Raw genomic sequence first — 23,456 nt, 5'->3', positions numbered from 1 at the left:
GGGTCTCATCATTAGCCGACACAAACTTTAAATCTACTAATTGTTTGCCTATGCAATTGAATTGTCGATTGCTTGGTGATTTCACCAAAGGAAGTATTAATTTATAAAATGTAAAGTAGATTTAAAATATTGTGCCGGCTACGATATTTTTTTTTATATTGTAAATGTAAGTGATATTTTTTATAAGAAAATAACCAACAAAAAAAATTTAAAAAAAATAATAAAAAAATACATTTGCCACCGTGAATCTCAGAGTTTATTTGTAGAGCCTTATCAGTCCTCAAAAAAGCGTCATAGGAGCTTTAAGCTCGTGTGAATGTTTCACGACAGATAAATAATGATTCCTTATTCTTTCCAGATCACCTTGACGCCGAAACTCAAGTCAAGGATTGAAGCTAGTTAGTCCTTAGTCTTTATAAAGTAATTGCCTATTTTTTCAGATGGACTTTACGTCCAACTACCAAATTAGGTGTCATGGACGGAGACGACTAACAAACTATACTTTACTATAAAGTTCTAATATTAACCATTAAATAAAATCCAAGGCCTAAAGAACGGGAATCGAACCCAGTACCACACAATACATCTTAGCTTCGCAGGTCTCCTTCCTTAGCTGATTATAAACAGAAAATAATCAGTTTGGATTATATTGAAGCACGGGGCTTATCCCTTCTTAAAGTAGCCATGGGCTTAACTGGTAGCTGAGGAGGAGAAAACATAAAATGAAGCAATAATACAAATACATTTTTACATATTATTTATTCACTGTAAAAGGGGTTTTCTTTAAATTTTATGTTTCCATCTGAACTGCAATTAATTCAATGATAGGAATAAAAACATTTGCAGGAATAATTTATAGAAAGTTACAGCTGACAATTCAATTTTTATCTTTATATTGAGGCCTTTAGAATGGAGCGACTATAATTCTGTTGGTTTACCAATAATTAAGGTAAGAAAAATTTAGAAAATTAACAAACAGAATTAAAGTCCATTAAAACATTAAATGTCCAATAAAAATATAAATTTCCCCTGTGAAAACCTGCCAGTAAGTTAATGCTGAGACCTAGGGCCATCGCTGCGCATTCTGTCGGCAAAAGCTAATACTACTTGTAATATAATGCTACAAATATTTGAAAGAGTCAATTAAAAACAAACTTTCTTTACAATTAAAAAACTGATATGAAAACAAATTTCCCTCATTAACCCGTTGAAAAAGGTTTCCAAAAATATGGGAAGTTTTTACTTATTTTTAATAACAATAGTGGTGAATATAGTGGATTAAAAAAAAAAAAGTTAGAGAAACTATCGGGCAAATGGACAGCGTTAAATCGTTGCATACACGTAACTTTTAAAAGCTTGAACTTTTGCAAATTGTGAGCAGTTATACGAGCATGAACTCTGTGTTCAATTCTATGGACGAAATCTAGGAAAATAAAATTCTTTTACTATGGTGTTAAGCTAAATATTGCGTTTACGTAATTTCCAAATATCGCCATTTTAGTTCTAAGATAAGTAGCACTATAATTTAATTAGATAAGTACTGCGAGCACCATTTCTGTTTTTATGTGTATATAATCTTTCAACTTAAATCCCGAATTCTAACAATTGAAAATTATAAGTTTAAAGTCATTTTTGTTTTCAACATAAAGAAAAACAAAAAATTAAGCCACAATGTAATCAAATTAATGACTGCAGTAAAATGACTATAACTTTTTACTTGACTGGTATAAATAATGCTGGTATAAACACATACTTATATATGACTTACTTTTACCGATTCACATAATAAGTTTTCTTGGTAGACTTGCAGTTTTCATTGAAAAGAACTGGAGTTGGATTCAAAAGAAAAACTAAACGAAAAGAAAAACTATTTGAGAAAATATCCCCCAAACACCAATCACAGCTAGTCCAGTAAATGCAATGGTATCTGTAAAAGATCCAAAGATAAATGAGGGACTATTAGGACGTAATACTAAAGAAGTCCAAGTTCAGATAAGGCTTTGTTAACTGCTACTTGGGAAATTACAGAAAACTGGAGTAAAAAGTCGAACTTCCAGATAGTGCTTCCGGAATATCTGGTAGATATTCTTCCTACTCGGAACTTTACCGACACATTTCATCCCCCATAACATTCTACCTGATATTAAACAGCCTACGTTATATTTTAAAAATAAATATCTGTTATGAGGTAGGCCATGACGATCTTGGAAGCAGTGCAAATTTGACAAAAGAATTTTTCTGACGTTGCCCTACAACAACCGAAAGTAGCCAATATCCGTAAATTCTGGTCTTCGCACCTTTAATACGGTCAAATAGAGTGGACAACTGCACAAATGCAGTAGGATGCATAAAGCGTCCGTCAGCTTTTGGAATACATTCTTGAATGTTCAGCCTTCGTCTGAACATTCACATTTTTTACTATTACTTTTTTGTTAAAGCTGCAATTGTATAGAGTGTAGTTAATCTAAGTTATAGAGTAATTTATAAAAGAATAATTAAAGTCTTTTTCAAGTCTTGAGGCGCGACCCGTTTATTTTATCGCTAGTGCAACCCGTTACCTTGCGCAATTCGACTCCCCTCCAGTTCAGCAAAAGTGATAAGGAATGTACATTACGCGACACCAAAAAAAGTAATTTCATACTTTTCATGACAAGTAAAAAGTAGTTTGCTAATTAATTTTTTTTAACTCCTCAACAATTCATCGTTGTATAGAGTAACCCTTAGGGAATCTACGTGTGCTTCTGGACCTGTCAGAAAAGAAGAATCATACTTTATAACCTTCACCTTGGAAATGCTGTAACTCGCCCTACAAGAAATTTATTACCCTTTAATCGAAAGGGCTGCCTGCTAAGCTCTACAAAGGAAGCACCACTACTGATCAGGTACTCTCCTTTTTTGGCTAACTGATTGAATTTTTGAGGAAATCTGGATAATGAAGTTTGTAAGGAAGGTATTTGGGAGGTAAGTGATCTCATATGGTTGGAGCTGGGTCAGGAGAATGCTACTGTGGGCTGGGTCAAATTTAGGCAAATAAGTGGGCCCGGAGCATTGGACATCGATTGTTGGATGGAGTTCTTAGGTTGAGGTAAGGCTGCAAAGTCTTTTCGAGGCTGGGTACTAGAGACTCTTAGTGTAGATCAATAGTAGACAGAGGGATGAGCTTGAAATAGAGGGCGGTCTCTTCGGTTGTTGAAGCTCTTTGTGTTGTTTATAAGGTAGCTCTTAAAGATGCTAGAATATGCGATCTTTCTCAGGATAATGTGTGCTTTGAAGAGTTTGGCGCCATCTATCGCATTCCTGGCAGACCTTCTCTCAAAGCTCTTCATCTTTACATCTTCGTCTAACATAGTAAGTGCATCATGGTTAAAATTATTTTCACTATTTGAGTTTGGCTCGAAGTCCACAAAAAAAGTGGTTAATATTCGGAAACCACCTAAAAAAATTGAAACTTTAAACGATAATCGCGTGGTGAAAAAATAGACTTGCGTTGTTTGCCACTCTTAGGAATACGCCGATTAATTTTTTCAAAACGAACTACTATACTTCTTCTGGTCGAGTAGTAAAGAGTTCGAATATTATCGCATGACCTTGAGACGAAAATGATAAGAGCCCTCGTAGTTTCACCACTCGTACAGTCTCTCTTTCTTTTCAAATCTGGCTCAAAGATTTTACAGATTCCAAGTCGGGCCTGTGGATGATTTTCTGATGAAGATTGCTATAAGTAGATGAAAACTGCTTCAGAAGTTTCTGGAAACCTTGTGGTCTGTACGTAAGTAGGTCAGCATTAACTGAATAACTTCTTCATCAAAAATAACTCTGGGTAGCAATTACATCAGAAGTTTTTGATGTTTACAATTTTAGGAGGAAGATCAAAGGCAAATTGTCCTATAAGTTTCAAAGATTTAACCATACTTCTGGTAAAACCAACTTCCCGAACACAGTGCATTTTGTACGGATTAATTCTTAGTTTGCTGAAAGTACTTATGAACTGATCTAACTTTTGCCTCCCACTTGCAACTTAAGAATAAATCATTTCTGTTTCAGATATCTAAGTTTACGAAACTAAAAACATGTCTGCATTCTTCACCAATGATGTCAGCATAATGGATTATGTAATTTTCGCTGTGATGTTCCTGACATCAGCATTGATAAGTGTTTACTATGGATACTTTAGAAGTAAATCGAATTCTGTGGAAGACTACATGTTCGGAGGAAGGAACATGCCAGTAATACCAGTTGCTCTGTCAGTTATGGCTAGGTTGGTTAGGAATTTATTAAGCTACAGTAAAAACTGATAACAGATGAAATGGTTTCTTTATTTTTTGAAAATTCTTAAACAGAATCCAGTTTATACCGTAATGTGGCTAACCAGGTTTTATTGTTTATTCTGTTTCTCTTGAGAGATCTTAATGATCCTGAAAAATTTGTGTATTTATTTTATCCAGCGATAATTGCTGGTGAGTAAAAGATCTCATTTTTGGCCATCCAGTATAAATATGACTTAGCGTTTTCCTTCTACAAAACTTATGTAAGCATAATTTACCAGTTTCCTTCGCTTAGGGGTTAACATAACCTTACCATTGCGCCCGCACGCAAAATGTGTTTGGGGTAGCCAACAAGTAAACTGCTTTGGAGAAAAGCGACTTGTCAGCCGATCTCTCGCTCGAAACCACAACCAACAACTTTGATCTATTCGCTAGCATCTCTCTTAAATTATCATCAATCATTTAGCTTGGTGATGCTATTTAATGAGAGTATATGTAAGTTTAGCATATTATACTGTTTTCTTTAGTTTATTAGACCTATGCCATTTTCTTGTAACTGACTGTCCTATTTGTTATGGAATGTTAAATGTATTGTTCTCATTGAGTTTGCAGAAAACAATGGGCTGGTTTGTAAACTTCTCCTAAAACGGGGGTAGGTTTCTCTGTAAGGTTACGTTTCCATATAGTATACTGTTTTACAAACTATAATGTTGGTGCGAATCAAATATACATAGGTCAAATATTCACAGTTTGAAGAATATTAGTGAGTTCGAACCTTGAGAATAACTTAACCAAGTGTGAGTGGTTTACAGCAACTTTTTATCTGCATGATTGCTATCATCTGCCAAAGTTATCAGTAATTTTTTTTTTTTTAATTTTTTTAAGCACTCACATATTTCAGCGAATATTTGCTTGTACTTTGCAGCACTCTGTCCAGCATATCGTACATTGCTATTACTCGGGAAACTTACTACTATGGCTCTGTGTTATTATATGTACCTTTGACAGAGATAGTTGGCTCAATATTTATGTACTTCTTCTATATACCCATCTTCTACCATCATAAATTTACTTCCATATTTGAGGTAAGTTAAACTTCTTATATATTTACAATATAATTAAATTAATTATTATTTAATCCTTTCCAGTACACAGAAAGAAGATACAGCAAGTTAGTTCGCAGTCTAGGATCTGTAGCTTACGCATTGACGCAGGTAATAATCAATTAGTTCATCTTCTGCCTAATTACGTAACAAAAATTTAAATATGAATAATGTCTAATGTTAATGTTTTGATAATCAGAAATACGTCAGTCAATAAATTGAGTATTGAAAATAGTGGCACGTTATGTTATCAATGTGTTTCGATTCCTTGCGCTTTTCTCTCTCACTTTCTCACCGCGAGAAGTAGAGGATCGCACGTTCTCCTACACATACAGTCAGTCCAAGTAAACATACTGGCAATTCAAAACTTTGCTTACTACACAAGAAGATGTAGAAGGTTTTGTAGTTCTCTAATAAACCTAATCTACTCTAGACATTAAGTTCTGGTTGGACACTCACACGTCTTTCTCTTACTACAGTTCTTTAAGTTCGAACTCACAAATTTCCCTATAAATTCCAAAAAATTGAGTAATATTTAATTGTTGCCTTTATTATACAGTTTGTAAAACTGTACATTACGTTCGAATTTAATCAAAAGGAAGGTGTATGTTAGTTATATTCTCTCATTATCTGAAAATATACATTCATTTTCGCACAATTTTAACTTGTTTTAAATGTTTACAGGTATTATACGCATTAATAACGATGTTTGCTTCTTGTTCGGCAGTGTCGGAAGGTAAACAGTCACTTTCAAGTACTTCAAGAATTCAAGTCTGTAGTAATGATGTTGATTATTTTATCTTTAATCTGGTTACTGCGACCAAACAAATGTCTGCTGTATTCCTTCTACTTGAACTCTCACCAGCCTCTTGCTCCCAGATTGTGTTATATGAGAAATTTCAGAATTTAATAGGGTTCTAGAGAGATGAAACTTATACCAATATCTAGGAAATTACCCAGGAGTTCAGATTTTTTCTAGTTGGCTGGCATTGTCGAGTTCCGGTGTGAAAAACTGTCTCTCCTCCAGCTTCTGGCAGAATATGCAGGTGATAATCTCGGTGCTTACCGAACAAAACACCTCGTGAGTGAACTGCTCAATTGGTTCATGATGCAATGAGTAATTATAGTCTGTCCCGTCTTCATATGTTTGTTCATGACACCTAATTTGTTTCATTTATTTGTAAGACAAATTTTACAAATCTTTGGCTGACTCAGGACCTGGGAGCTTTCCACTTCATAGTTCAGCTCTGTTTTCTTCTTTCTTTTACCATCTGAGATTCTCTTGGAGAATCGTGTCGTCTTTCTAAAGAAAGACGGTGCTTACTGTTTCATAATGCTTTTAAATATAATAAATGAATAATTAAAGGAGTGACTGAAACAGGCTTTTAATTTATTTCTCTTACTATAGATTTATTTACATAATAACTCAAGGTTAGCATCATCCATTCAGTATAATTAAATTAATAATTCATCTCTATTTATTACAGTGACACCGATACCCTTCAACATTCTGGCACCTTCTCTGTGCTGGCACTCTCTACTCAGTTGTGGTAAGTAGGTATAAGATGGTATTATGAATAAAATGGCGGCAGTTATTATTTTAAAAAAAGTCAATACTTTAGTCTGCCCTGGTGCAAAAATCACTTAACATGAATGCTCATTTGTCAGAAACTTATCTTTTTTTAAAAAATTCTTTATATAATTATAACATTGACCAATAGCTGTTCTTACGTTCCAACAGGGTGGCCTGCGAGGTGTAGTTTGGTCGGATGTTCTGCAAGCTCTCTTCATGTATATTTCAATAATCACACTAATTGTCGTCGGACTTCTGAACAGAAATACTGAAGATAGTTTTGGAAGTGTCATTGAAAAAGGAGGAAGATGGAATCATTTTGAGTGAGTATTTGGGCCAAAAAAAAATCTCTAATATGGTCACTTCCCTGACCCATCTTACTGCAAGTATTAAAATTGTAATTTGCAAATTTGTAAATAAATGTTGTACGATACTTCATCTCTAAGGATGCAGACTAAGATTTATGACTGAATACCCGGAGTAAGGCGCGGTTGTGACTTCTTTCCTAGCTTAAGGTTGAGAAAATTTTCCTTCCTTATCAATCTTAAAGCAAACTCTTAGACAAGAAATAAACAAATAATCGAAACTCAAGTCATCTAAGCCGCCATTGCAGAAAGGGGATCACAACCCTCTCAATTAGTGCATCTTCGTAACATATAAGAGCATAAATAGATCAACTATTTAATAAAAAAATTGAATTTATTGATTTTTTCTTTTTTTACTTTTACAGATTTGATCCGAGTCCATATTCTAGATTCACACCATTTTCCACCTTTTTCCCAGGCATTGCAATCCCATTATTAGCTGCTTGCTCAAATCAAGGCGTTTATCAAAGATATACGTCATTATCGTCTTTTAGAAAAGTTAAACTGTAAGTGACTTTTGTTATATTGGTTGCTCAATCGTCATAGTTGCCCATTACTTCAGTTTGATACGTGTCTTTTCAGACTCATGTGTATTTTATGTTCAACTATTCAATATGTTGCAGGACTATAATTTTAGCTGGATTGTCAAACGTGCTATTTTTATCTCTAGTAGTTGTACTAGGTATGGTAATATTCGCCACTTACTCTAATTGTGATCCAGTATTAAGTAAGGTAATTGACATTTTCTAAAATTGATCTAATAGCTTTTATTAATATATTTTAATTTATTCCCATTTTTTGCCTAGAGATTGAATGATTCCAATCATTTAATGATATTTTTCGCGAGTGAGACTGGCAAACATGTACCAGGTTTGATGGGTCTTTGTATGGCTGGGATTATTTCCGCTTCACTTAGGTTAGTTATAGTTTTCATCAATTTGTCTAATTTTTGACGTGAATACGTCTTTAAATTTGCTATCATATGGAGGCAATCCAAAAAATCTAATGATAACAAAATCGGGGGATACAGTTTGGCATTATAGTTTCGAATCTATCGTCTACATCCAAAATTAAATTAGACCACTGGATAGCTAAAGGAACAAAGAATTCATTACGATAAGCGAGGACTGTGACGCATCGCGCGCGGGTGGAGGAGAAAGCGCCGCCATTTTGAGGTCATTTTGCTGCGTATCGAGATTTGCAATTAGTATAACTTTTGACTCGGAGAAGGTACGATGTTCGTTTAAGTTTTAATCGTCAGCTGTCGTCACAGACTATCGATTGTATATAAAACATTAGTGTAAAACAGTGACGGTGAATATAATAAGGTGTTAGAATAAAAAAATATTATCAAAAATATATAATGTCGGCCTATACGCGTCGAAAAGCCAAAACCAAATACGGAGATCGGTATACGGTTGGAAAGGACTTCTCAAGAACAATCGAATGGTAATAATGAAACACCATATGACCGAGTCAAGCTGTGCCGGGAACGAAAAAAAGAATGAATGTGGCCGAGCGGATCAACGACGGTGTCTCAGTACATCTGCAGCTGGGGCGGTTGAAATTATGCAAGTGGATGATGAAATCGGTTCTACATCGACAACGGACTGTATAGGCACAGATTGTGTTCGATCGTCGATTTGTTTCCTTGATTTCATCCTAAATACATAAATAAAAATATTTTATACAAAAAAATATAACCCGTTACGTAAACGTATTCACGTACAACACACGGCCGTGTCCATAGTTACAGCAATGTTCACAGGAGCCCGACACCTCGAGCTGACTCCGCAGAATCACATTAATATATACACTTAGTTTTCCCACATTACTCTCTTATGCCGCTTATGCTCATGTTCTGATGTTCTTTTAATATTTTTACACGCTCTCCTGCAATTGTATTCTTGTCAAACCCTCCGAGCTGTTAACATCTAATTTTGCTGTTAAATAAAATTTTTTAAAAAGCTCTTCTCTCATTCAAATATCATAACTCATGACACAGCCACATTTTTTTGTTTTATCTTTAAACTGCATTTAATTTAAAGTTATTAATTAAATACCATTAATTTTAAAGTTCTATGTCGACAATAATCAACAGTATCTCCTGTAATATATTTGAAGATGTAGTAAAGCCAGCGTTACCATGGAGATTGAACGAAAAACAAACTAATTACTGTATTAAAGGAATTGCACTATTCTTTGGACTTGTGGTTACGTTTGGTAATTTTGCTCTGGATGTATCAGGTGGTATTTATCAGGTAGGTTGATAAATTAGCAACAATTACAGGTTCAGATTGATAACTTTAATGAGGTAGTTATTTTATTTTCTAGTAAGTAAGAGATTGGTTGTACAGTTTGATTATTGTTAATATTTCAGTAATATTGGTTATATATCAGTTCCAGTATTAAGGAAATAAAAAAAAATAAGCCCAGTGAAAATTCCAAAAGCCAGAATTGTAATTTCAGTATTTTACAAATTTACTTTTCCAGATATTTTCTAATTCGTATGCTCATTGCCCACCAGAACATCTATAAGTTTTATTAGAAACAGTTTTCTAGGAAAATGCTGTTCTAGGAGAGAAATGAGTCAAGCTTCCCTCTTTAAGTATCATCTAAGTATAAAGAAAGTCACGTAACCTGTGTAATATTAATGGTATTTCAATGTATGAGTTCCACATTTAAAGAAAATCGGTCGAGCCTTTTCTTTTACAATATACTGAATAAATTTTCTAATTTCTAACAATTTTTCCGCAAAAGAAAAAGTTTTTAGAAGAGTTTTTAACACCAATCATCTAAATTTTATTTGATTTGATTTTGTTTTATGTTTTTAGGTATTTAGAACATTTATAAGTCTTGCTGGAGGTTTGATTGTGTTTATTTTTGGGTTTGGCATCTTTTTCAGAAAAGCTAATACAAAAGTAAGTATACTTTTTAGGATTCATGTAAATTTAAGGAAATCCTAAGAGATTTAGGATTATTTAATTTAATAAAGAAAATCCTGGCTGAAATTGGTAAAGCAATTGGGTAAATGCTGCTGCTATATTCAGTTTTCAATTGGAAATTTACATTTTGAAATCTCCTGAATAGAAAATGTAGTTTTTTGAGGTTTAATTGAGAATTTTTAGAATAAAACTTCTCTTTGTTCTCGGAATGGATTATTGGTTTTAATTTACATACATCAAAAAACAACTACAAAGCCAACATGGTAGAAGTCTACCATTTTTCGATTCACTGAATAAACGCTAGAGAAATAAGAAACATTGCGATGTCTCATGGAAACAAAAAGATAAGATTAAGATTTATGCACAAACAAACTCGCCATTTAGAATCTTAAAAACAATACAAACAATGCAAATGGTGTTACCTGATCAGAAGAATAACTACAGAAAGTAAGGAAGTGTTTCATTTCATTTCAGGGTGTGATCGCAGGCTCCGTCACAGGTTTGATTGTAACCCTGTGGCTGGGTATAGGAATGCAAGCCGCTGTTTCCAACGGACAAATTAAGTACCTGACGAAAATGGTTACTAACGAAGGTTGTCAATTGAACTCAACTGAACCACTGCCCTATAAGTAATACCATTTATATATTTCTTAGTGATTGAAGTTAAATCTGATTATCTTTTAAATTCCTCTTATATTAAAATTTTTTTTATTTCAAATCATCTGTGTTTCTACTTACAGTATTACAACCGAGGGTTTCGTCGGAATAGTGCCAGTAATATTTGACGAAGATCTACCATTTCCTTACAGAATCACTTACAACTATTTAATTGGAATCAGTATCGTAGTGAGCGCTGTAATAGGCACGATAGTTAGCCTTTGTACACAGGGTGGAGAGCCGTTAGATGAGTCCCTGATTATACCATTGCTAAGGAAGAATCGGCCAAACATTAACAGGGACTATACTCAGCACGCTGAAGAAGTTAGAAACAGAAACAATGTTGAAATGAGAGAGTTGACCAGACGAGAATAAAATTAGTATCTCTTCTGTACAATAGTAATAAGTAATGAGGGCAGAAACTATCAACACTACTCCGCATAAGAGATTTGATAGCTTTAATCTGATACATTCATTAGAACAAATCACCAAGGTCATTGGTGCTTAAGACGTTTAGGAGAATCGTTCTGGAAGAGAGGCGACCGACTATAGGTTATTATACCGATTATAGATTTATTATTAGACCTATTATTGATCATTACTAAATAAAGTGAGAAATTTCTTGAAGTGGATGGTGGTTCTGAATTCAGATAAAATATATCCTGCAAATATTGTAACCAACCAAGTTTGCCATCTGAACTCGACTGGGCAAATTATAAGTTATTTGTTTTTTGCCTTTTAAAATTAATGTAAATCTTTCAATTCTTTTATACAAGATATTCTGGTGTGTTCACATTGTTACAACCGAAAGATATGTTGGAACAGTACCAGTTATATTCGATGAAGATCTACCATATCCTTATAGAATTACTTACAACTACTTATTTCTTATTAGTGCCATAGTGTGCACTGTGGTCGGCACAATAGTCAGCTTGTGTGCACAGAGTAACGAGCTGATCGATTGCTAACAAAGAACCGGTTAATCATTAACAGAGACTATACTCAACATGCTGAAGAAGTTGATGACACAAATAATGTTGAAATGAGAGAGTGGCCTGAACTGGATCTGCAAGAAAAAGAAAATTAGCTACTCTTCTTGCAATGATGATTTTTATAAAATAATTTTTAGTTATAAAATACAATATGTGTGAGAAACTATACAAAAAGTGTTTTAAGTTTGTTTATCAATTAGACCATGAAATTTTTTCTTATGTACAACGTTATAGAATTTAACTTCTGCAACCTTTTCAGGATCCTTCTCCCGTTTTGGACTAAATAGATCTCTATGAAAGTGGCATATACCAGGACAGACAGGGCCGGATTTACCTATAGGCTAACTAGACTTCAGCCTAGGGGCCTCAGGATCAAGAGGGGCCTACATTCAAATTGTTAGCAGAATTAAAATTACGCTATTCTAAAAACATAACATATTATTAATATTTAACATATTGATATACTATATCACGTTAGTGATGTATTTTATTATCTCTCATGTAGGGTCTCATAAGTGGAATAGCTGAGGGCCCCTTTTCATTTAAATCCGGCCCTGAGGACAGATTTTAAGTTTTTACGATTTTCCTACTTTATAACATTGCTGCTAGAGACTCTGCCCGCAAAGGTGAGATGTATTTCTGTACTGGTCCGATTACCGACAGAAGTTAGCTTGGTTCATGGTCGGCCCAAGAATTCTTCGCCATATCTCCTTATCCGGACATTTAGCTATCTAAATGAGATCCCCCTGAATCCAAAAAAAAGTTTTTGTTTTTATTAAGAAATTTTATTCACCGACTAAATAATACACAGTACAGATAGTTCTATAGAATTTTAATGCATCTAAAACTAAACAAAACAGGCTCTCAGAACTTTATAAAGTGCGGAGAAAAATTTGAAAATACGTTCCTGGAATTCATGCCAGAATACTGAAGTATCCGGATTTTCGGTTGCCGGAGTTTTGAAAGTCTACCTGTAAGTGTTTCTGCCTTCCTGTGGAATGTGTGGCCAGCCTAATTCAAAAACAAGAAATCGCAATAAGTTCAATTGTGGTATCTTGTTCAGGTGCCGCCATCGGACCTGACAATGAGCTTTGGCGCAAAATCAGTCTACCAGTAATGACGCTTTATTGAATCGATTTTCTATTTATTTATTTTTTGAGATTTTTTTCATAAATGGCTTACATCGACTCATCGATTGCCTTTAACCATGGCATACTTATTGTACACATTTACCACTTAGGGTTTATTTTTTATTTTTTTTAAAGAAACCTTTAAAGTAAACACGTTTAATAGAACATACTTTACTGAAATTCTTTTAAGTGAAAATTTTAAATTTTCTTCAAACAAACTTTATAAGTTATATAAGTTTACTTTTATTTATAAACAATTCGAAAATGTATAATTTCAACTCAACAAATTTTTTAATACTGTTACGTAGGTATATGCTGCTTGCAGAACCTGTAAAATAAAATAAAACAATTACAGAATTTAAAAATATATATATATATATATATAGAAATAATACCTAAAGTGAGCTCAATCAATTATTTAGATACCTACATTACCATATCTCTCTAAATCAAACGTCATCAAGAATCTAAAATGTAAAATCAAAGGTTTTGAACTCATTGAGATCATCATCAGGTAGTAACGCCTCAGGTTAGGGATCGCCGTATACCATGGGCTGTCATAAATTTGATCAAATAATTCCTCATTCTGTAGAAATCAAAAAAATTAGTAAGTTATGCAAAATAAATTGTGAGAAACAAAGTGAACTTTAAGATAGGGAGCGAAGTATTTGCAGACTTTGAAGGGTGCAGAAATTGAGTAACTCAATTAATACTCGTTCAAGTTAAGTAAAATAATGACTTGTTTATATAATAAGCATCATTTATTATCAGCACTTCTTTACCAACAACAGTAAGTGTTGGATCCTCGCAAGGAGTTGCGGCCCCCCTTGACCAGAATTTTCTTTGAGCGACAATTGTCCGTTGGCAGCATTGGTTGTTTGGACGTAGTGGGGATGGTGGCCAGTGCAAGGCAGAAGTTTAGTTGCCCTTGGGCATCTCAAGAGAGTAGGGGTGCCAACGGATTATGTCTGTGTGTCCGCCATTGCCAGGATTTTAGCGTCGGTCTGGCTGGCACTGTTTTCGCCAAGAACTGGACAACCCATTAGCCGCCCGGTTGAACGATTTACTTTTGTTGTCTTATGATAAATCAATTTGTGAGTGTTATAATAAGTCTAATTAAGTCAGAAAACCTGTCGGTTTAATTAAGCCAGAAAACATGTCAGCCTAATTAAGTCAGAGAACTTGTCAGTCTAATTAACCTGTCGGTCTAATTAAGTCAGAAAACTTGTCAGTCTAATTAACCTGTCGGTTTAATTAAGCCAGAAAACATGTCAGCCTAATTAAGTCAGAGAACTTGTCAGTCTAATTAAGTCAGAAAACCTGTCAGTCTACTTAAGCCAGAAAACTTGTCAGTCTAATTAAGTCAGAAGACCTGTCGTCTAATTGTCAGAAAACCTGTAAGTCTAATTAATTCAGTTTTATTCATTTGGATCATGGTCCGTTTTGTATATGAGTTTAAAATTGTAAATATACCAAATATATTGGTTATTGCATAAGTGAAGGTATTCTGAGTGTTGGTGGCGTCCCCACCCTTCCCTTTCCTTTAGTTTTATTTCATAGTCAAAGACTTTTCAGTAAGTACAATTATACAAGCTCTTAATTCAAGTTGGTTCCTCTTATTCAAGGAATTTGATGAATCGCTAGTTTTGTGCGTGGTCTACAATGGTGAAGATTCTAGGAGGAATAAAGTTATCCAGATGCTAGAAAAGATGCCAATTTTTTTGGTTATGTCTGGAGAGTGTCGGGTGAGACAGAACTTCGAACTCTTGACTCATTTAATTTTCAGATGGTAACTGCTGAAACATGCTGAAAGCTGTAGATGGTCTTTTTTTGAGGAGGTAGCCAACTGTTGGTGTAATTTTATGTAATTTTAGATTTATTTCCTTGATGCATTTTCTCTGCATAGAAGAACGCTTTGAAAATGGACTCGTCAAAACATTCTTTCCACCCTTATAATTTGCAAACGTCTAAGTGCCAAATTAACTTTCGTATTTCCCGCTAATGGGAATTTTAACATAATTCATTTGGAATAGGATTATTTAGAGGATAATACATTTTAAATTAATCTTACCTTATTTTTAATTAGTTGTCCTAAATAACAGATTAAACCTGGGAGAGTTAGTGTGCTCACAAAATGGATGGTATACATAGCGCCGTGAAAAGATCGCTAAATCACAAAAATAAGAAAGCATGTTCATTGCAATCAATAATAATATTTTTAATTTAAGGTAAGTCAATTTGGGAGCCATTAGTCCCGAAACCCTTTCTTAAAAGGCACCCGACCTCTATATAGACAACACTGTCCATCACTGAGCTGCTAGACAGAGCAAATATAAAGACTGTTGTACTGGAACCCAGGACCTCAAAGTCCAATAGTTTACCTAGAAGATACTGTCAGCCATTTCTTCAGTTTTACAAGCTAAAGTGAAACTGTCAAATAGATAATTTTGATAGTTGATGACAACGTTCCGCAAATATTTCCGTACCGTGCCACATCATTTTGCTATGCATCATTCCGTCTGGCACAGCATAAAGTTTTTTTAGTTATAAACACAAATTATTTTATGGATTTGAAATGAAATCCATCACTAGCAAATACTTGGTAAGTCAAAAACTAAAATCATTACTGTCGGATGCAAAGAACTAGAATGGGCATTGGAGGCAGAACATATGGACCAAACTTTTCTTTTGCAGGTTTTCCTGGTTTCAGAAATTAATTGAATCAGAAATATTTATTGGAGCAAGTAAGACGGTAAAAATAATTTTCAGGGGATCTATTCTTGTAGTATTGGGAAAGAAGTTGGAAATCTGAAGAAATTACTAGAAGTTTAGGTACTTCTGAAGTTATTTTCCTTTAATGACATTTATTTTAGATTTCTTTGTTTTAAGAGTCTGTAATTAATACGTAGTAAAAAACTATTAATTATTTGGATATTTTCTTTCTAGAAAGAATTCTAGAAAAGTACATTAAACTACTAATAAATTATTTGTAATTATCTACTTATTATTGGATGACTTACAAAATTGACCAGATACCCAGCACAGCAGCACTGAATAGATGACAGCACTGTTTCTATGAACAGCATTGGACTGATATTAACATTGATTGCTTTAATAATACTGAAATAAATAAAAAGAAATCTCTTGTGAATACACATCCAACTTTCTTATAGAACATAGTTAAATATTTCTAGGAACTTGGAATCTGTACTGAAAAGTTTGCTGGCTTAATGATTATAAATGTTCCACAGAATTAAATGATAATTATGAATAAAGCCTGATGTGGTTTCCCTTGTATATCTTTATAATCAAAGTTCTCAGAATAAATCGTTTAAAAACAAATTGATTAGACTAAAACACGAAGGGATTGTACTCCTATTTTAAACGAAATCCAGTCGCGAAGGCCTTGAAAATCGAAGAAAAAAGTAACGTTTAGTTCTATATTTCTTTTAATGTACTGATTTTCTTTTAACTCGGAATTTATGAAACTCTAATGAAAATATCGAACTTGACATTGAAACGTTCAATTTTCTGAATGGGCGAAAAAAAAAATCGAGAATATATAGTTCACATAACCTTACGTCTACTGAAATGTGACACTAGGGGAAATCCCATTTATTTCTCTGGCTTTTGTGATTAATAATTTCTCTTTCTAGATACGATGAAAATAGCGCGGGAAATAATAAAATAATATATGTATATATTAGCTTTAACTAACTTAAGCAGTTTAGCATGCGCTAGAACGTATCTGCTTAAAAATGTCTCTAACGTTTCTTCATCGTCGGGCCCTTCAGCTAAATTTTTTTTAAGAACGTCCATTATCATCGTAGAAAATGTGATAGCAGTTAGCAATAATGCACTAAATACTATCAACCCTATTGTAGCTCCTGTATCTATGATCAGCTGATAGATTATTACAGTAAACGTAGTACCTTCTTCGCTGTAGGGTGTCCACAACTTGAAACAAAAGTATGAATTTAAATCATCATCATATGTAGTTTAATTTGTGTATTCAAAGAATATCATGAAATTCTATGTTAGTAAATGCAAAATTTAGAAAAAGAACTGGATGTAACTCTAAGCTTTCATTGAAGAGATTCCAACTTTTCGGGATTTCTAGGCCACAGGAAATGAATGAGAAAAATTGTAACAGGCCTCTATTTATGGAAATGTAAGTGTTCGACTTACAAGATCAATCCACTAGCCTCAGCTAGAAGAGGCAAAGGGAAACCTGCTTGCCGAGCTACTACCTTGAAACCTGGCCGTGCGCCCATGTTGAGTGTGCCAACACGCCTTCTTTAGGTCATGATAGGACAAGAAACATCTCCTATGGGTTTTCAATTGTCGGTGGATCTAGCCGCTATGGAAACTTTGACAGGAGGCAGAGAAAATGTATCTTACACTTCTTCTTCTTTTTGGTACCTGTTGCTCTTTTTGGTAGGAGGGCAATTCTGACAGAGATTTCCTAATAAGTTAGTTGAATTAGTAATTAAACGGGAAATATTACGACAAAAATCTGAGAAAGATTGCCGCGCTGAACTTGAAATTTAATTTAATTGTTGGTCAAGATATTTAGTTGCGATTTGGGAGATATTAATTGATTATGTAAAGCTGAACAGAGTCTGCCTTAAAGAAGAAGTTGTTCTGGGTTTCCAAGAATAATTCCAGTGGGATTTCTATTTCTCCTACAGTTTCTTACCTAGTTTCGCATTGATAACCTAACTAGAGGGAGAAAAATAATCGACTTGTTTGATTAAAAAAAGGGATTGGTTTTATGAATGCATTTTATTCTTTCAATGTGATTGGATTAAGATTTAAGGTCTTTTTGTATAGATTGTAAAAAGCTAAGTTGTGATTTTTCTTTATTTTTATCTATTGGATTTTCGTAGAAGACTTCACGTGCTAGATCAAGAAGAAGATTGGCTACGAGTACGATGGGCGTAAACTTCAGGACTGCAATGACGAAAACAGTCATTTTAAAATAACAAATTGTTTAAATAAACAATATACTTCTACTGGAAGAGTTTTATCTCCAGTTAGCTCGTGATGCACATAATGAAATGCAAACATTGTCCCAGTGGCAATTAAAATATAAATCGTTATAAGTTTTCCAATTTTTTTCAGTCTCAAGGATCTTTTTTCAACAAGTTGAAGATCTGCTCGGGCTAAAGTCAGACAGTTTTCAATATCATCCAACAATTTAAAAATCTGTTTTCTTCTGATAATTAAATTGGCCTGGAAAAAAAAGAAAGAAATTTATGAGATGAGTGTGAAATCACAAACTATATGATTCGTTCTGCAAGTATTGTTTTATTAAACTTCATATATTCATATTTCAACTACAGAGGATGCACTCATAATAACTTCTTGAAGCATGATTCCCCAACTAGGTGGATATTATTCTCAAGTAACTGTAACAAAGTGTCCCTTCAGTACAATTTACGTTAACACCTCTTTTGTAGAATCAAGTAACTGTCACAAAGTGTCCCTTCAGTACAATTTACGGTAACACCTCTTTTGTAGAATCAAGTAACTGTCACAAAGTGTCCCTTCAGTACAATTTACGGTAACACCTCTTTTGTAGAATCAAGTAACTGTCACAAAATGTCCCTTCAGTACAATTTACGGTAACACCTCTTTTGTAGAATCAAGTAACTGTCACAAAGTGTCCCTTCAGTACAATTTACGGTAACACCTCTTTTGTAGAATCAAGTAACTGTCACAAAGTGTCCCTTCAGTACAATTTACGGTAACACCTCTTTTGTAGAATCAAGTAACTGTCACAAAGTGTCCCTTCAGTACAATTTACGGTAACACCTCTTTTGTAGAATCAAGTAACTGTCACAAAATGTCCCTTCAGTACAATTTACGGTAACACCTCTTTTGTAGAATCAAGTAACTGTCACAAAGTGTCCCTTCAGTACAATTAACGGTAACACCTCTTTTGTAGAATCAAGTAACTGTCACAAAGTGTCCCTTCAGTACAATTTACGGTAACACCTCTTTTGTAGAATCAAGTAACTGTCACAAAGTGTCCCTTCAGTACAATTTACGGTAACATCTCTTTTGTAGAATCAAGTAACTGTCACAAAGTGTCCCTTCAGTACAATTTACGGTAACACCTCTTTTGTAGAATCAAGTAGCTGTCAGAAAATGTCCCTTCAGTACAATTTACGGTAACACCTCTTTTGTAGAATCAAGTAACTGTCACAAAGTGTCCCTTCAGTACAATTTACGGTAACATCTCTTTTGTAGAATCAAGTAACTGTCACAAAGTGTCCCTTCAGTACAATTTACGGTAACACCTCTTTTGTAGAATCAAGTAACTGTCACAAAATGTCCCTTCAGTACAATTTACGGTCACACCTCTTTTGTAGAATCAAGTAACTGTCACAAAGTGTCCCTTCAGTACAATTTACGGTCACACCTCTTATATAGAATCAAGTAACTTTAAAAACTTACTGGAATTCTACGTTTGTGAAAAAAGCAGCAAAAGCTTTCAGAGAATAGATTTTTGTGTTTAAAGATAACTTTACTGGAAATTGATCGCATCGATTTCCACGAAAAGTTCTCCATTATATTTTAGAACATTTTTAAAAGAAATGAGTTTAATTTAAATCACTTATGTTGGAAAACTCGATTAAGAAGAAGACTGCCTCATAACTTACCAATTCCAGGGTAATGCTCGATCTCAAGTAGCTAAAATTAAAGGTTTCAACCATATTTACAGGAAGTGTGAATGTTTTGAATATTTTTTTTTAAACTTAGCTTCCATAAATTGTAATTAACACAAATAGAATTGTCATTTTTGGTTGATAATTCAACTATGAAAAATGACTTGAACTAAAGGTTTAAAGATGTGGAGCTTCCCCACGATAGCCTGTTTAATGTGAACACTGTACTGAAGCCGACTAATATTTAGCTAGAAATTTGAAGTACATTGCAAGCTGTGATTATTTCATACTTACTTTTTTTAACATCTTCTAATAATTACCTGTTTTATGGCCACAGTCAAGATAATCACTCCAAACAATACTCCATTCAAAAATTCTTCTAACGTCTGTCCACCAAACATTTTCAAAATAATACTGATTATCATTAGGAATATCCAAAACCAGAAGGCGATTGCACGAAAGGTTATTGGAACATTTCCCAATTCATCTCTTCTGATTCCAGTAATGGCTAACAACCAGATCACGGTTTCCAAAAAGGAATAGTAAGTTTTTTGTCCTTTCATAGTTTATAAATTTAATTAAATATATTAATTTGCTGAAAAACTGCTCTTTAATATCCAGCAATTAAAGGAAACCTTACAAGATTTTATCTCCTTTTAAGCATTAGTTGTAAAAACTAAAGAAAAAAAGAAAAAAAATTACAACTTTTATAGTAAAAGAATTATTTTCAATTACACTTGAGGAACCACACTTAATCTCCCTTAACTGCAGCCCTAAGCACAGCTAAAGGAATGAAGTACTTACCCTTTCCACATTTCCTTGTGTCTCTCTACATACCATCAATTAATCTGAATATTGTATTGTAGTTTGTTTAGTTAGTACATTGTTGAAAGACAAATATAATTAACCACATAATTGTGAGCACCAGCCATTCATTATTCATTCTTCAAGAAAAGTCAACACACAAAGTTGGGCAAAAAAACAAAAAGAAATTCACTTCCAGGTTCCATCAATTATTTTTGTCATTGACTATTTTTAGTTTGCGAGTTCATTAATGGGTAATAATAAATTAAAATTGAAAATATTAAAAGTAATGAATACTTTCATCAAATTTTAAAAACCTTCTTTTTTTAATTGAAAGCTGATACTTTCAGAGTCACCTCGGGTTTCATTGCATGTCTTTCAAAGAGACTCGAGGAGAGCTATAATTGATGTTACCCTTTTTCTCCAATAAATTATCTCATTCTTCACGAACACTAGTGGTGCTTTGGATTATTATTTAATAGTACAGGAAAAAAAAAGGTATAGTAATGTAAGTTAAATTTTCTACCTTCGACCACTAACCATATCGGTAGTTGGACGCATAGCCAGCCTAAAATAATAGGTATTTTACTTCTTATCCTGGTATGGTATTGCAAAGCTAATTTAACCCAAGAGGCAATTCGGGATGAGATACCAAAAGGACGAAGTCTCCGTCTTTATTATTTCCTGTAACAAATCTTTGATTTAGTTGGTTATGTTGAATAGTGCCCAAGTTAATGTTTTAGAAAGAACTCAGTTTATATACAAATATTTTTGTTTTTCGTCTATTCTAAAACAAACTCTTAAATCATTAGTGAAAGTTACAAAAAAATAGATATTTCTAGATTATTCAAAACTGATTCGAATCTAAGCATTCTGTTTTCTTAAAAAATAAGCTAAACACTAATTGGAAATACGATGAATTCAATTAACTAAAATTTTAAAGGAGAAACGCGCCAGTTTTAAACTTAGAAACTCCAAAAGAATTATTGTAAACGCTACATTCATTGAATTAAAAAATTATCAATCAAGCTTATTCAAGAAATTAAGATTCAAACAAAATATTAAAATTGATTCAATCATTTAGATTTTACTTTAAAGAGATAAAATAGTAAAACTTACTTATCTTCTAATCTGAATTACAATACCATGCTGTAAAAACTTCCTGAAAGCTACCATACTGTCAGTCAGCGAAATTAATAGGTTAACATTTTAACAATAAATTTGTCGCTTTTTAGTTCTCCATGATTACATTATGTTCGGGAATCAGCAAACGTAAACTTCAAATTTTCATTTATAAGTACCATAAATGATAATTTATAAAAAAAGATAATTACAATTTTCTTTTAATAATTATTACTACCATAAATTATCTATGTTTTTGTTAGCAACCCTGATAATTTGTTTTATACTATCAATTCTTTATTAATACATAATAACCTATTAAGATTAGAATTCACTTACATTCGTCCATTGTGCAGGTTATTTAGTTTTGTATAAAATGACCATTCTTGATACAAATTTTAAATTTTCGCTTTCTAACATTATTTAACTTATCGCTTGTTATCCAACTACACAGACATTTATTTGAGTCTAAAACAGTATAAATAAATAAATAAACTATATACTCGTACATTATTACAACCATTTTATTTGAAAGCCTTCAGACTATGAGGTAAGTGCTGCTATCTACACCACGTTGAGTGAAACTATTTTTACTCAATTTTTTTCTAAACAAGTTTTTTGCTTTTCCTTGAACTTTGCTTTAACTTTACAGATTAAACTTTGTTTCCAATTGTAGCTTAAAATTCTAGTTTTTTTTGGGGGGGGGGGTAAGAATTCACAGGGATTTTTTTTATCAGGCATGCGAAGTTCCACAAGCTAACTAAAATTGACTTTTCTGATAAAAAGAACCACTTCGTTGTTCACTTTACTTGCAATAACTGAAGATGCGTGATTTTAATGAGTCGCTTGAAGCACAGCTTGATAATATACCGTATTTAGACATTAATTGAAATAGTGTTCAATCAATATATCATTTAAATCAATCTAATACATATAAGAATATAAATACAGGCTGCGACTACTTGCGTCTGCTTGGGTAAGGAAAAGTTCAATCACGGACAGAAACATTTGCTGAAGAACTTGTAAAGTTTGTGCTCTAGATATGGTTGAAGGAAGAGATGCTAGAAGAATGGACCCTCACTATTGTTTGTCCCATTTTAAAATATGGGGATGGATAGAAATGGGTTAATTGTAGGGGCACTATTATTATTATTAGTAATTATTATTGGTTACTTTGCCAAGGCTTTCGATAGTGTTAATCATTGTATTTTGCTCGCGAAATTAGAAGCTTATGGCATTCATTGCAAACTTTTTCTTTGGATTTGCAGTTATTTGATTGGAAGAACACAAGTAGTGAAACTAAAATCTGTTAAATCACTTCCTTTTCCTGTCCTTTCTGGGGTTCCTCAAGGTTCTCATCTGGGGCCACTTCTGTTTAACTTATTTATTAATGACATAAAGCACAATCTTCCTTGAATTCCTTATCTTGTTGGTACCTTCAGAACTGTTTGGATCTGAACTTATCCAAGTGTAGTGTAATTTCCTTCACTAGGCAGCGTGACCCCGGGCCTTATGACTGACTATACGCTGAACGGCTCTTTGCTGGTTAGGGTATCGTCAGTAAATGATTTGGGCATCATGTTCAACAGCAAATTGGATTTTATAGAGCACATGAACAAGATCAGAAGCAAATCTTTACAAAAGCTTGGGTTTATATTTTAGGAACACGAGGAATTTCTCTGACATCTGTTCTTATATCACATTATACTATAAATCCCTTGTAATACACCCACCTTGAATTGGTTCAGTAATTTGGAGTCCGTTTTGCAAGATACATATGGCTTCTACTGAGGCTGTTCCAGAACAAGTTCTTTCGGTGGTTGGCT

At 33.5% G+C, this 23,456-nt stretch overlaps 3 protein-coding genes across 4 annotated transcripts; 2 read left to right on the top strand and 1 right to left on the bottom strand.

Moving 5' to 3' along the window:
- Positions 1-4,070: 4,070 nt before the first annotated feature.
- LOC141451514 (sodium-coupled monocarboxylate transporter 1-like) lies at positions 4,071-7,128 on the top strand. Its single transcript, XM_074122951.1, has 7 exons — positions 4,071-4,258; positions 5,191-5,350; positions 5,414-5,479; positions 5,928-5,976; positions 6,053-6,104; positions 6,856-6,918; positions 7,110-7,128. Exons 1-7 carry the CDS (start codon positions 4,071-4,073, stop codon positions 7,126-7,128), a joined length of 597 nt encoding a protein of 198 aa, XP_073979052.1.
- LOC141450692 (sodium-coupled monocarboxylate transporter 1-like) lies at positions 6,053-12,504 on the top strand. Of its 2 annotated transcripts, XR_012456229.1 has the most exons (11): positions 6,053-6,104; positions 6,856-6,918; positions 7,110-7,264; positions 7,672-7,812; positions 7,930-8,038; positions 8,113-8,222; positions 9,384-9,567; positions 10,141-10,227; positions 10,726-10,880; positions 10,992-11,460; positions 12,160-12,504. XR_012456229.1 is itself a non-coding variant. In XM_074121368.1 (10 exons), the coding sequence occupies exons 3-10, from the start codon at positions 7,158-7,160 to the stop codon at positions 11,281-11,283; spliced, it is 1,185 nt and encodes a 394-aa protein (XP_073977469.1). In that variant the 5' UTR covers positions 6,053-6,104; positions 6,856-6,918; positions 7,110-7,157; the 3' UTR covers positions 11,284-11,910. The 2 variants fall into 2 exon arrangements, 1 of the variants encoding a protein (XP_073977469.1); XM_074121368.1 differs by lacking the exon at positions 12,160-12,504 and having other exon boundaries at positions 10,992-11,910.
- A 666-nt stretch (positions 12,505-13,170) lies between these two features.
- LOC141450693 (odorant receptor 67c-like) lies at positions 13,171-21,182 on the bottom strand. The gene is made up of 8 exons (XM_074121369.1): positions 21,035-21,182; positions 20,025-20,212; positions 18,041-18,265; positions 16,749-16,987; positions 16,051-16,150; positions 15,102-15,197; positions 13,461-13,616; positions 13,171-13,358 (listed from the first exon to the last, which is right to left on the bottom strand). The coding sequence occupies exons 2-8, from the start codon at positions 20,127-20,129 to the stop codon at positions 13,305-13,307; spliced, it is 975 nt and encodes a 324-aa protein (XP_073977470.1). The 5' UTR covers positions 20,130-20,212; positions 21,035-21,182; the 3' UTR covers positions 13,171-13,304.
- Between the last annotated feature and the right edge of the window lie 2,274 nt (positions 21,183-23,456).

This window comes from Rhodnius prolixus, unplaced genomic scaffold (genome assembly GCF_049639745.1).
Source record: "Rhodnius prolixus isolate KJV_2025 unplaced genomic scaffold, Rpr scaffold_8, whole genome shotgun sequence".
In the NCBI taxonomy this organism is placed as follows: Eukaryota; Metazoa; Arthropoda; class Insecta; order Hemiptera; family Reduviidae; genus Rhodnius; species Rhodnius prolixus.
Note: the sequence above shows the minus strand (reverse complement) of the source record. Positions and strands in the feature narration are given on the sequence as shown.

Coding starts and splice junctions, on each gene's coding strand:
- LOC141451514 (XM_074122951.1), top strand. CDS start 4,071: ATGTCTGCATTCTTCACCAATGATGTCAGCATAATGGATTATGTAATT. Junction 5,351..5,413: donor AATTTACTTCCATATTTGAG/GTAAGTTAAACT, acceptor AATCCTTTCCAG/TACACAGAAAGAAGATACAG. Junction 5,977..6,052: donor TAATCAAAAGGAAGGTGTAT/GTTAGTTATATT, acceptor AAATGTTTACAG/GTATTATACGCATTAATAAC.
- LOC141450692 (XM_074121368.1), top strand. CDS start 7,158: ATGTATATTTCAATAATCACACTAATTGTCGTCGGACTTCTGAACAGA. Junction 7,265..7,671: donor GGAAGATGGAATCATTTTGA/GTGAGTATTTGG, acceptor TTACTTTTACAG/ATTTGATCCGAGTCCATATT. Junction 8,039..8,112: donor GTGATCCAGTATTAAGTAAG/GTAATTGACATT, acceptor TTTTTTGCCTAG/AGATTGAATGATTCCAATCA.
- LOC141450693 (XM_074121369.1), bottom strand. CDS start 20,129: ATGATAATCAGTATTATTTTGAAAATGTTTGGTGGACAGACGTTAGAA. Junction 16,988..18,040: donor ATAAAACTCTTCCAGTAGAA/GTATATTGTTTA, acceptor TTTTGTTTCAAG/TTGTGGACACCCTACAGCGA. Junction 13,617..15,101: donor GACAACTAATTAAAAATAAG/GTAAGATTAATT, acceptor TGATTTCTACAG/AATGAGGAATTATTTGATCA.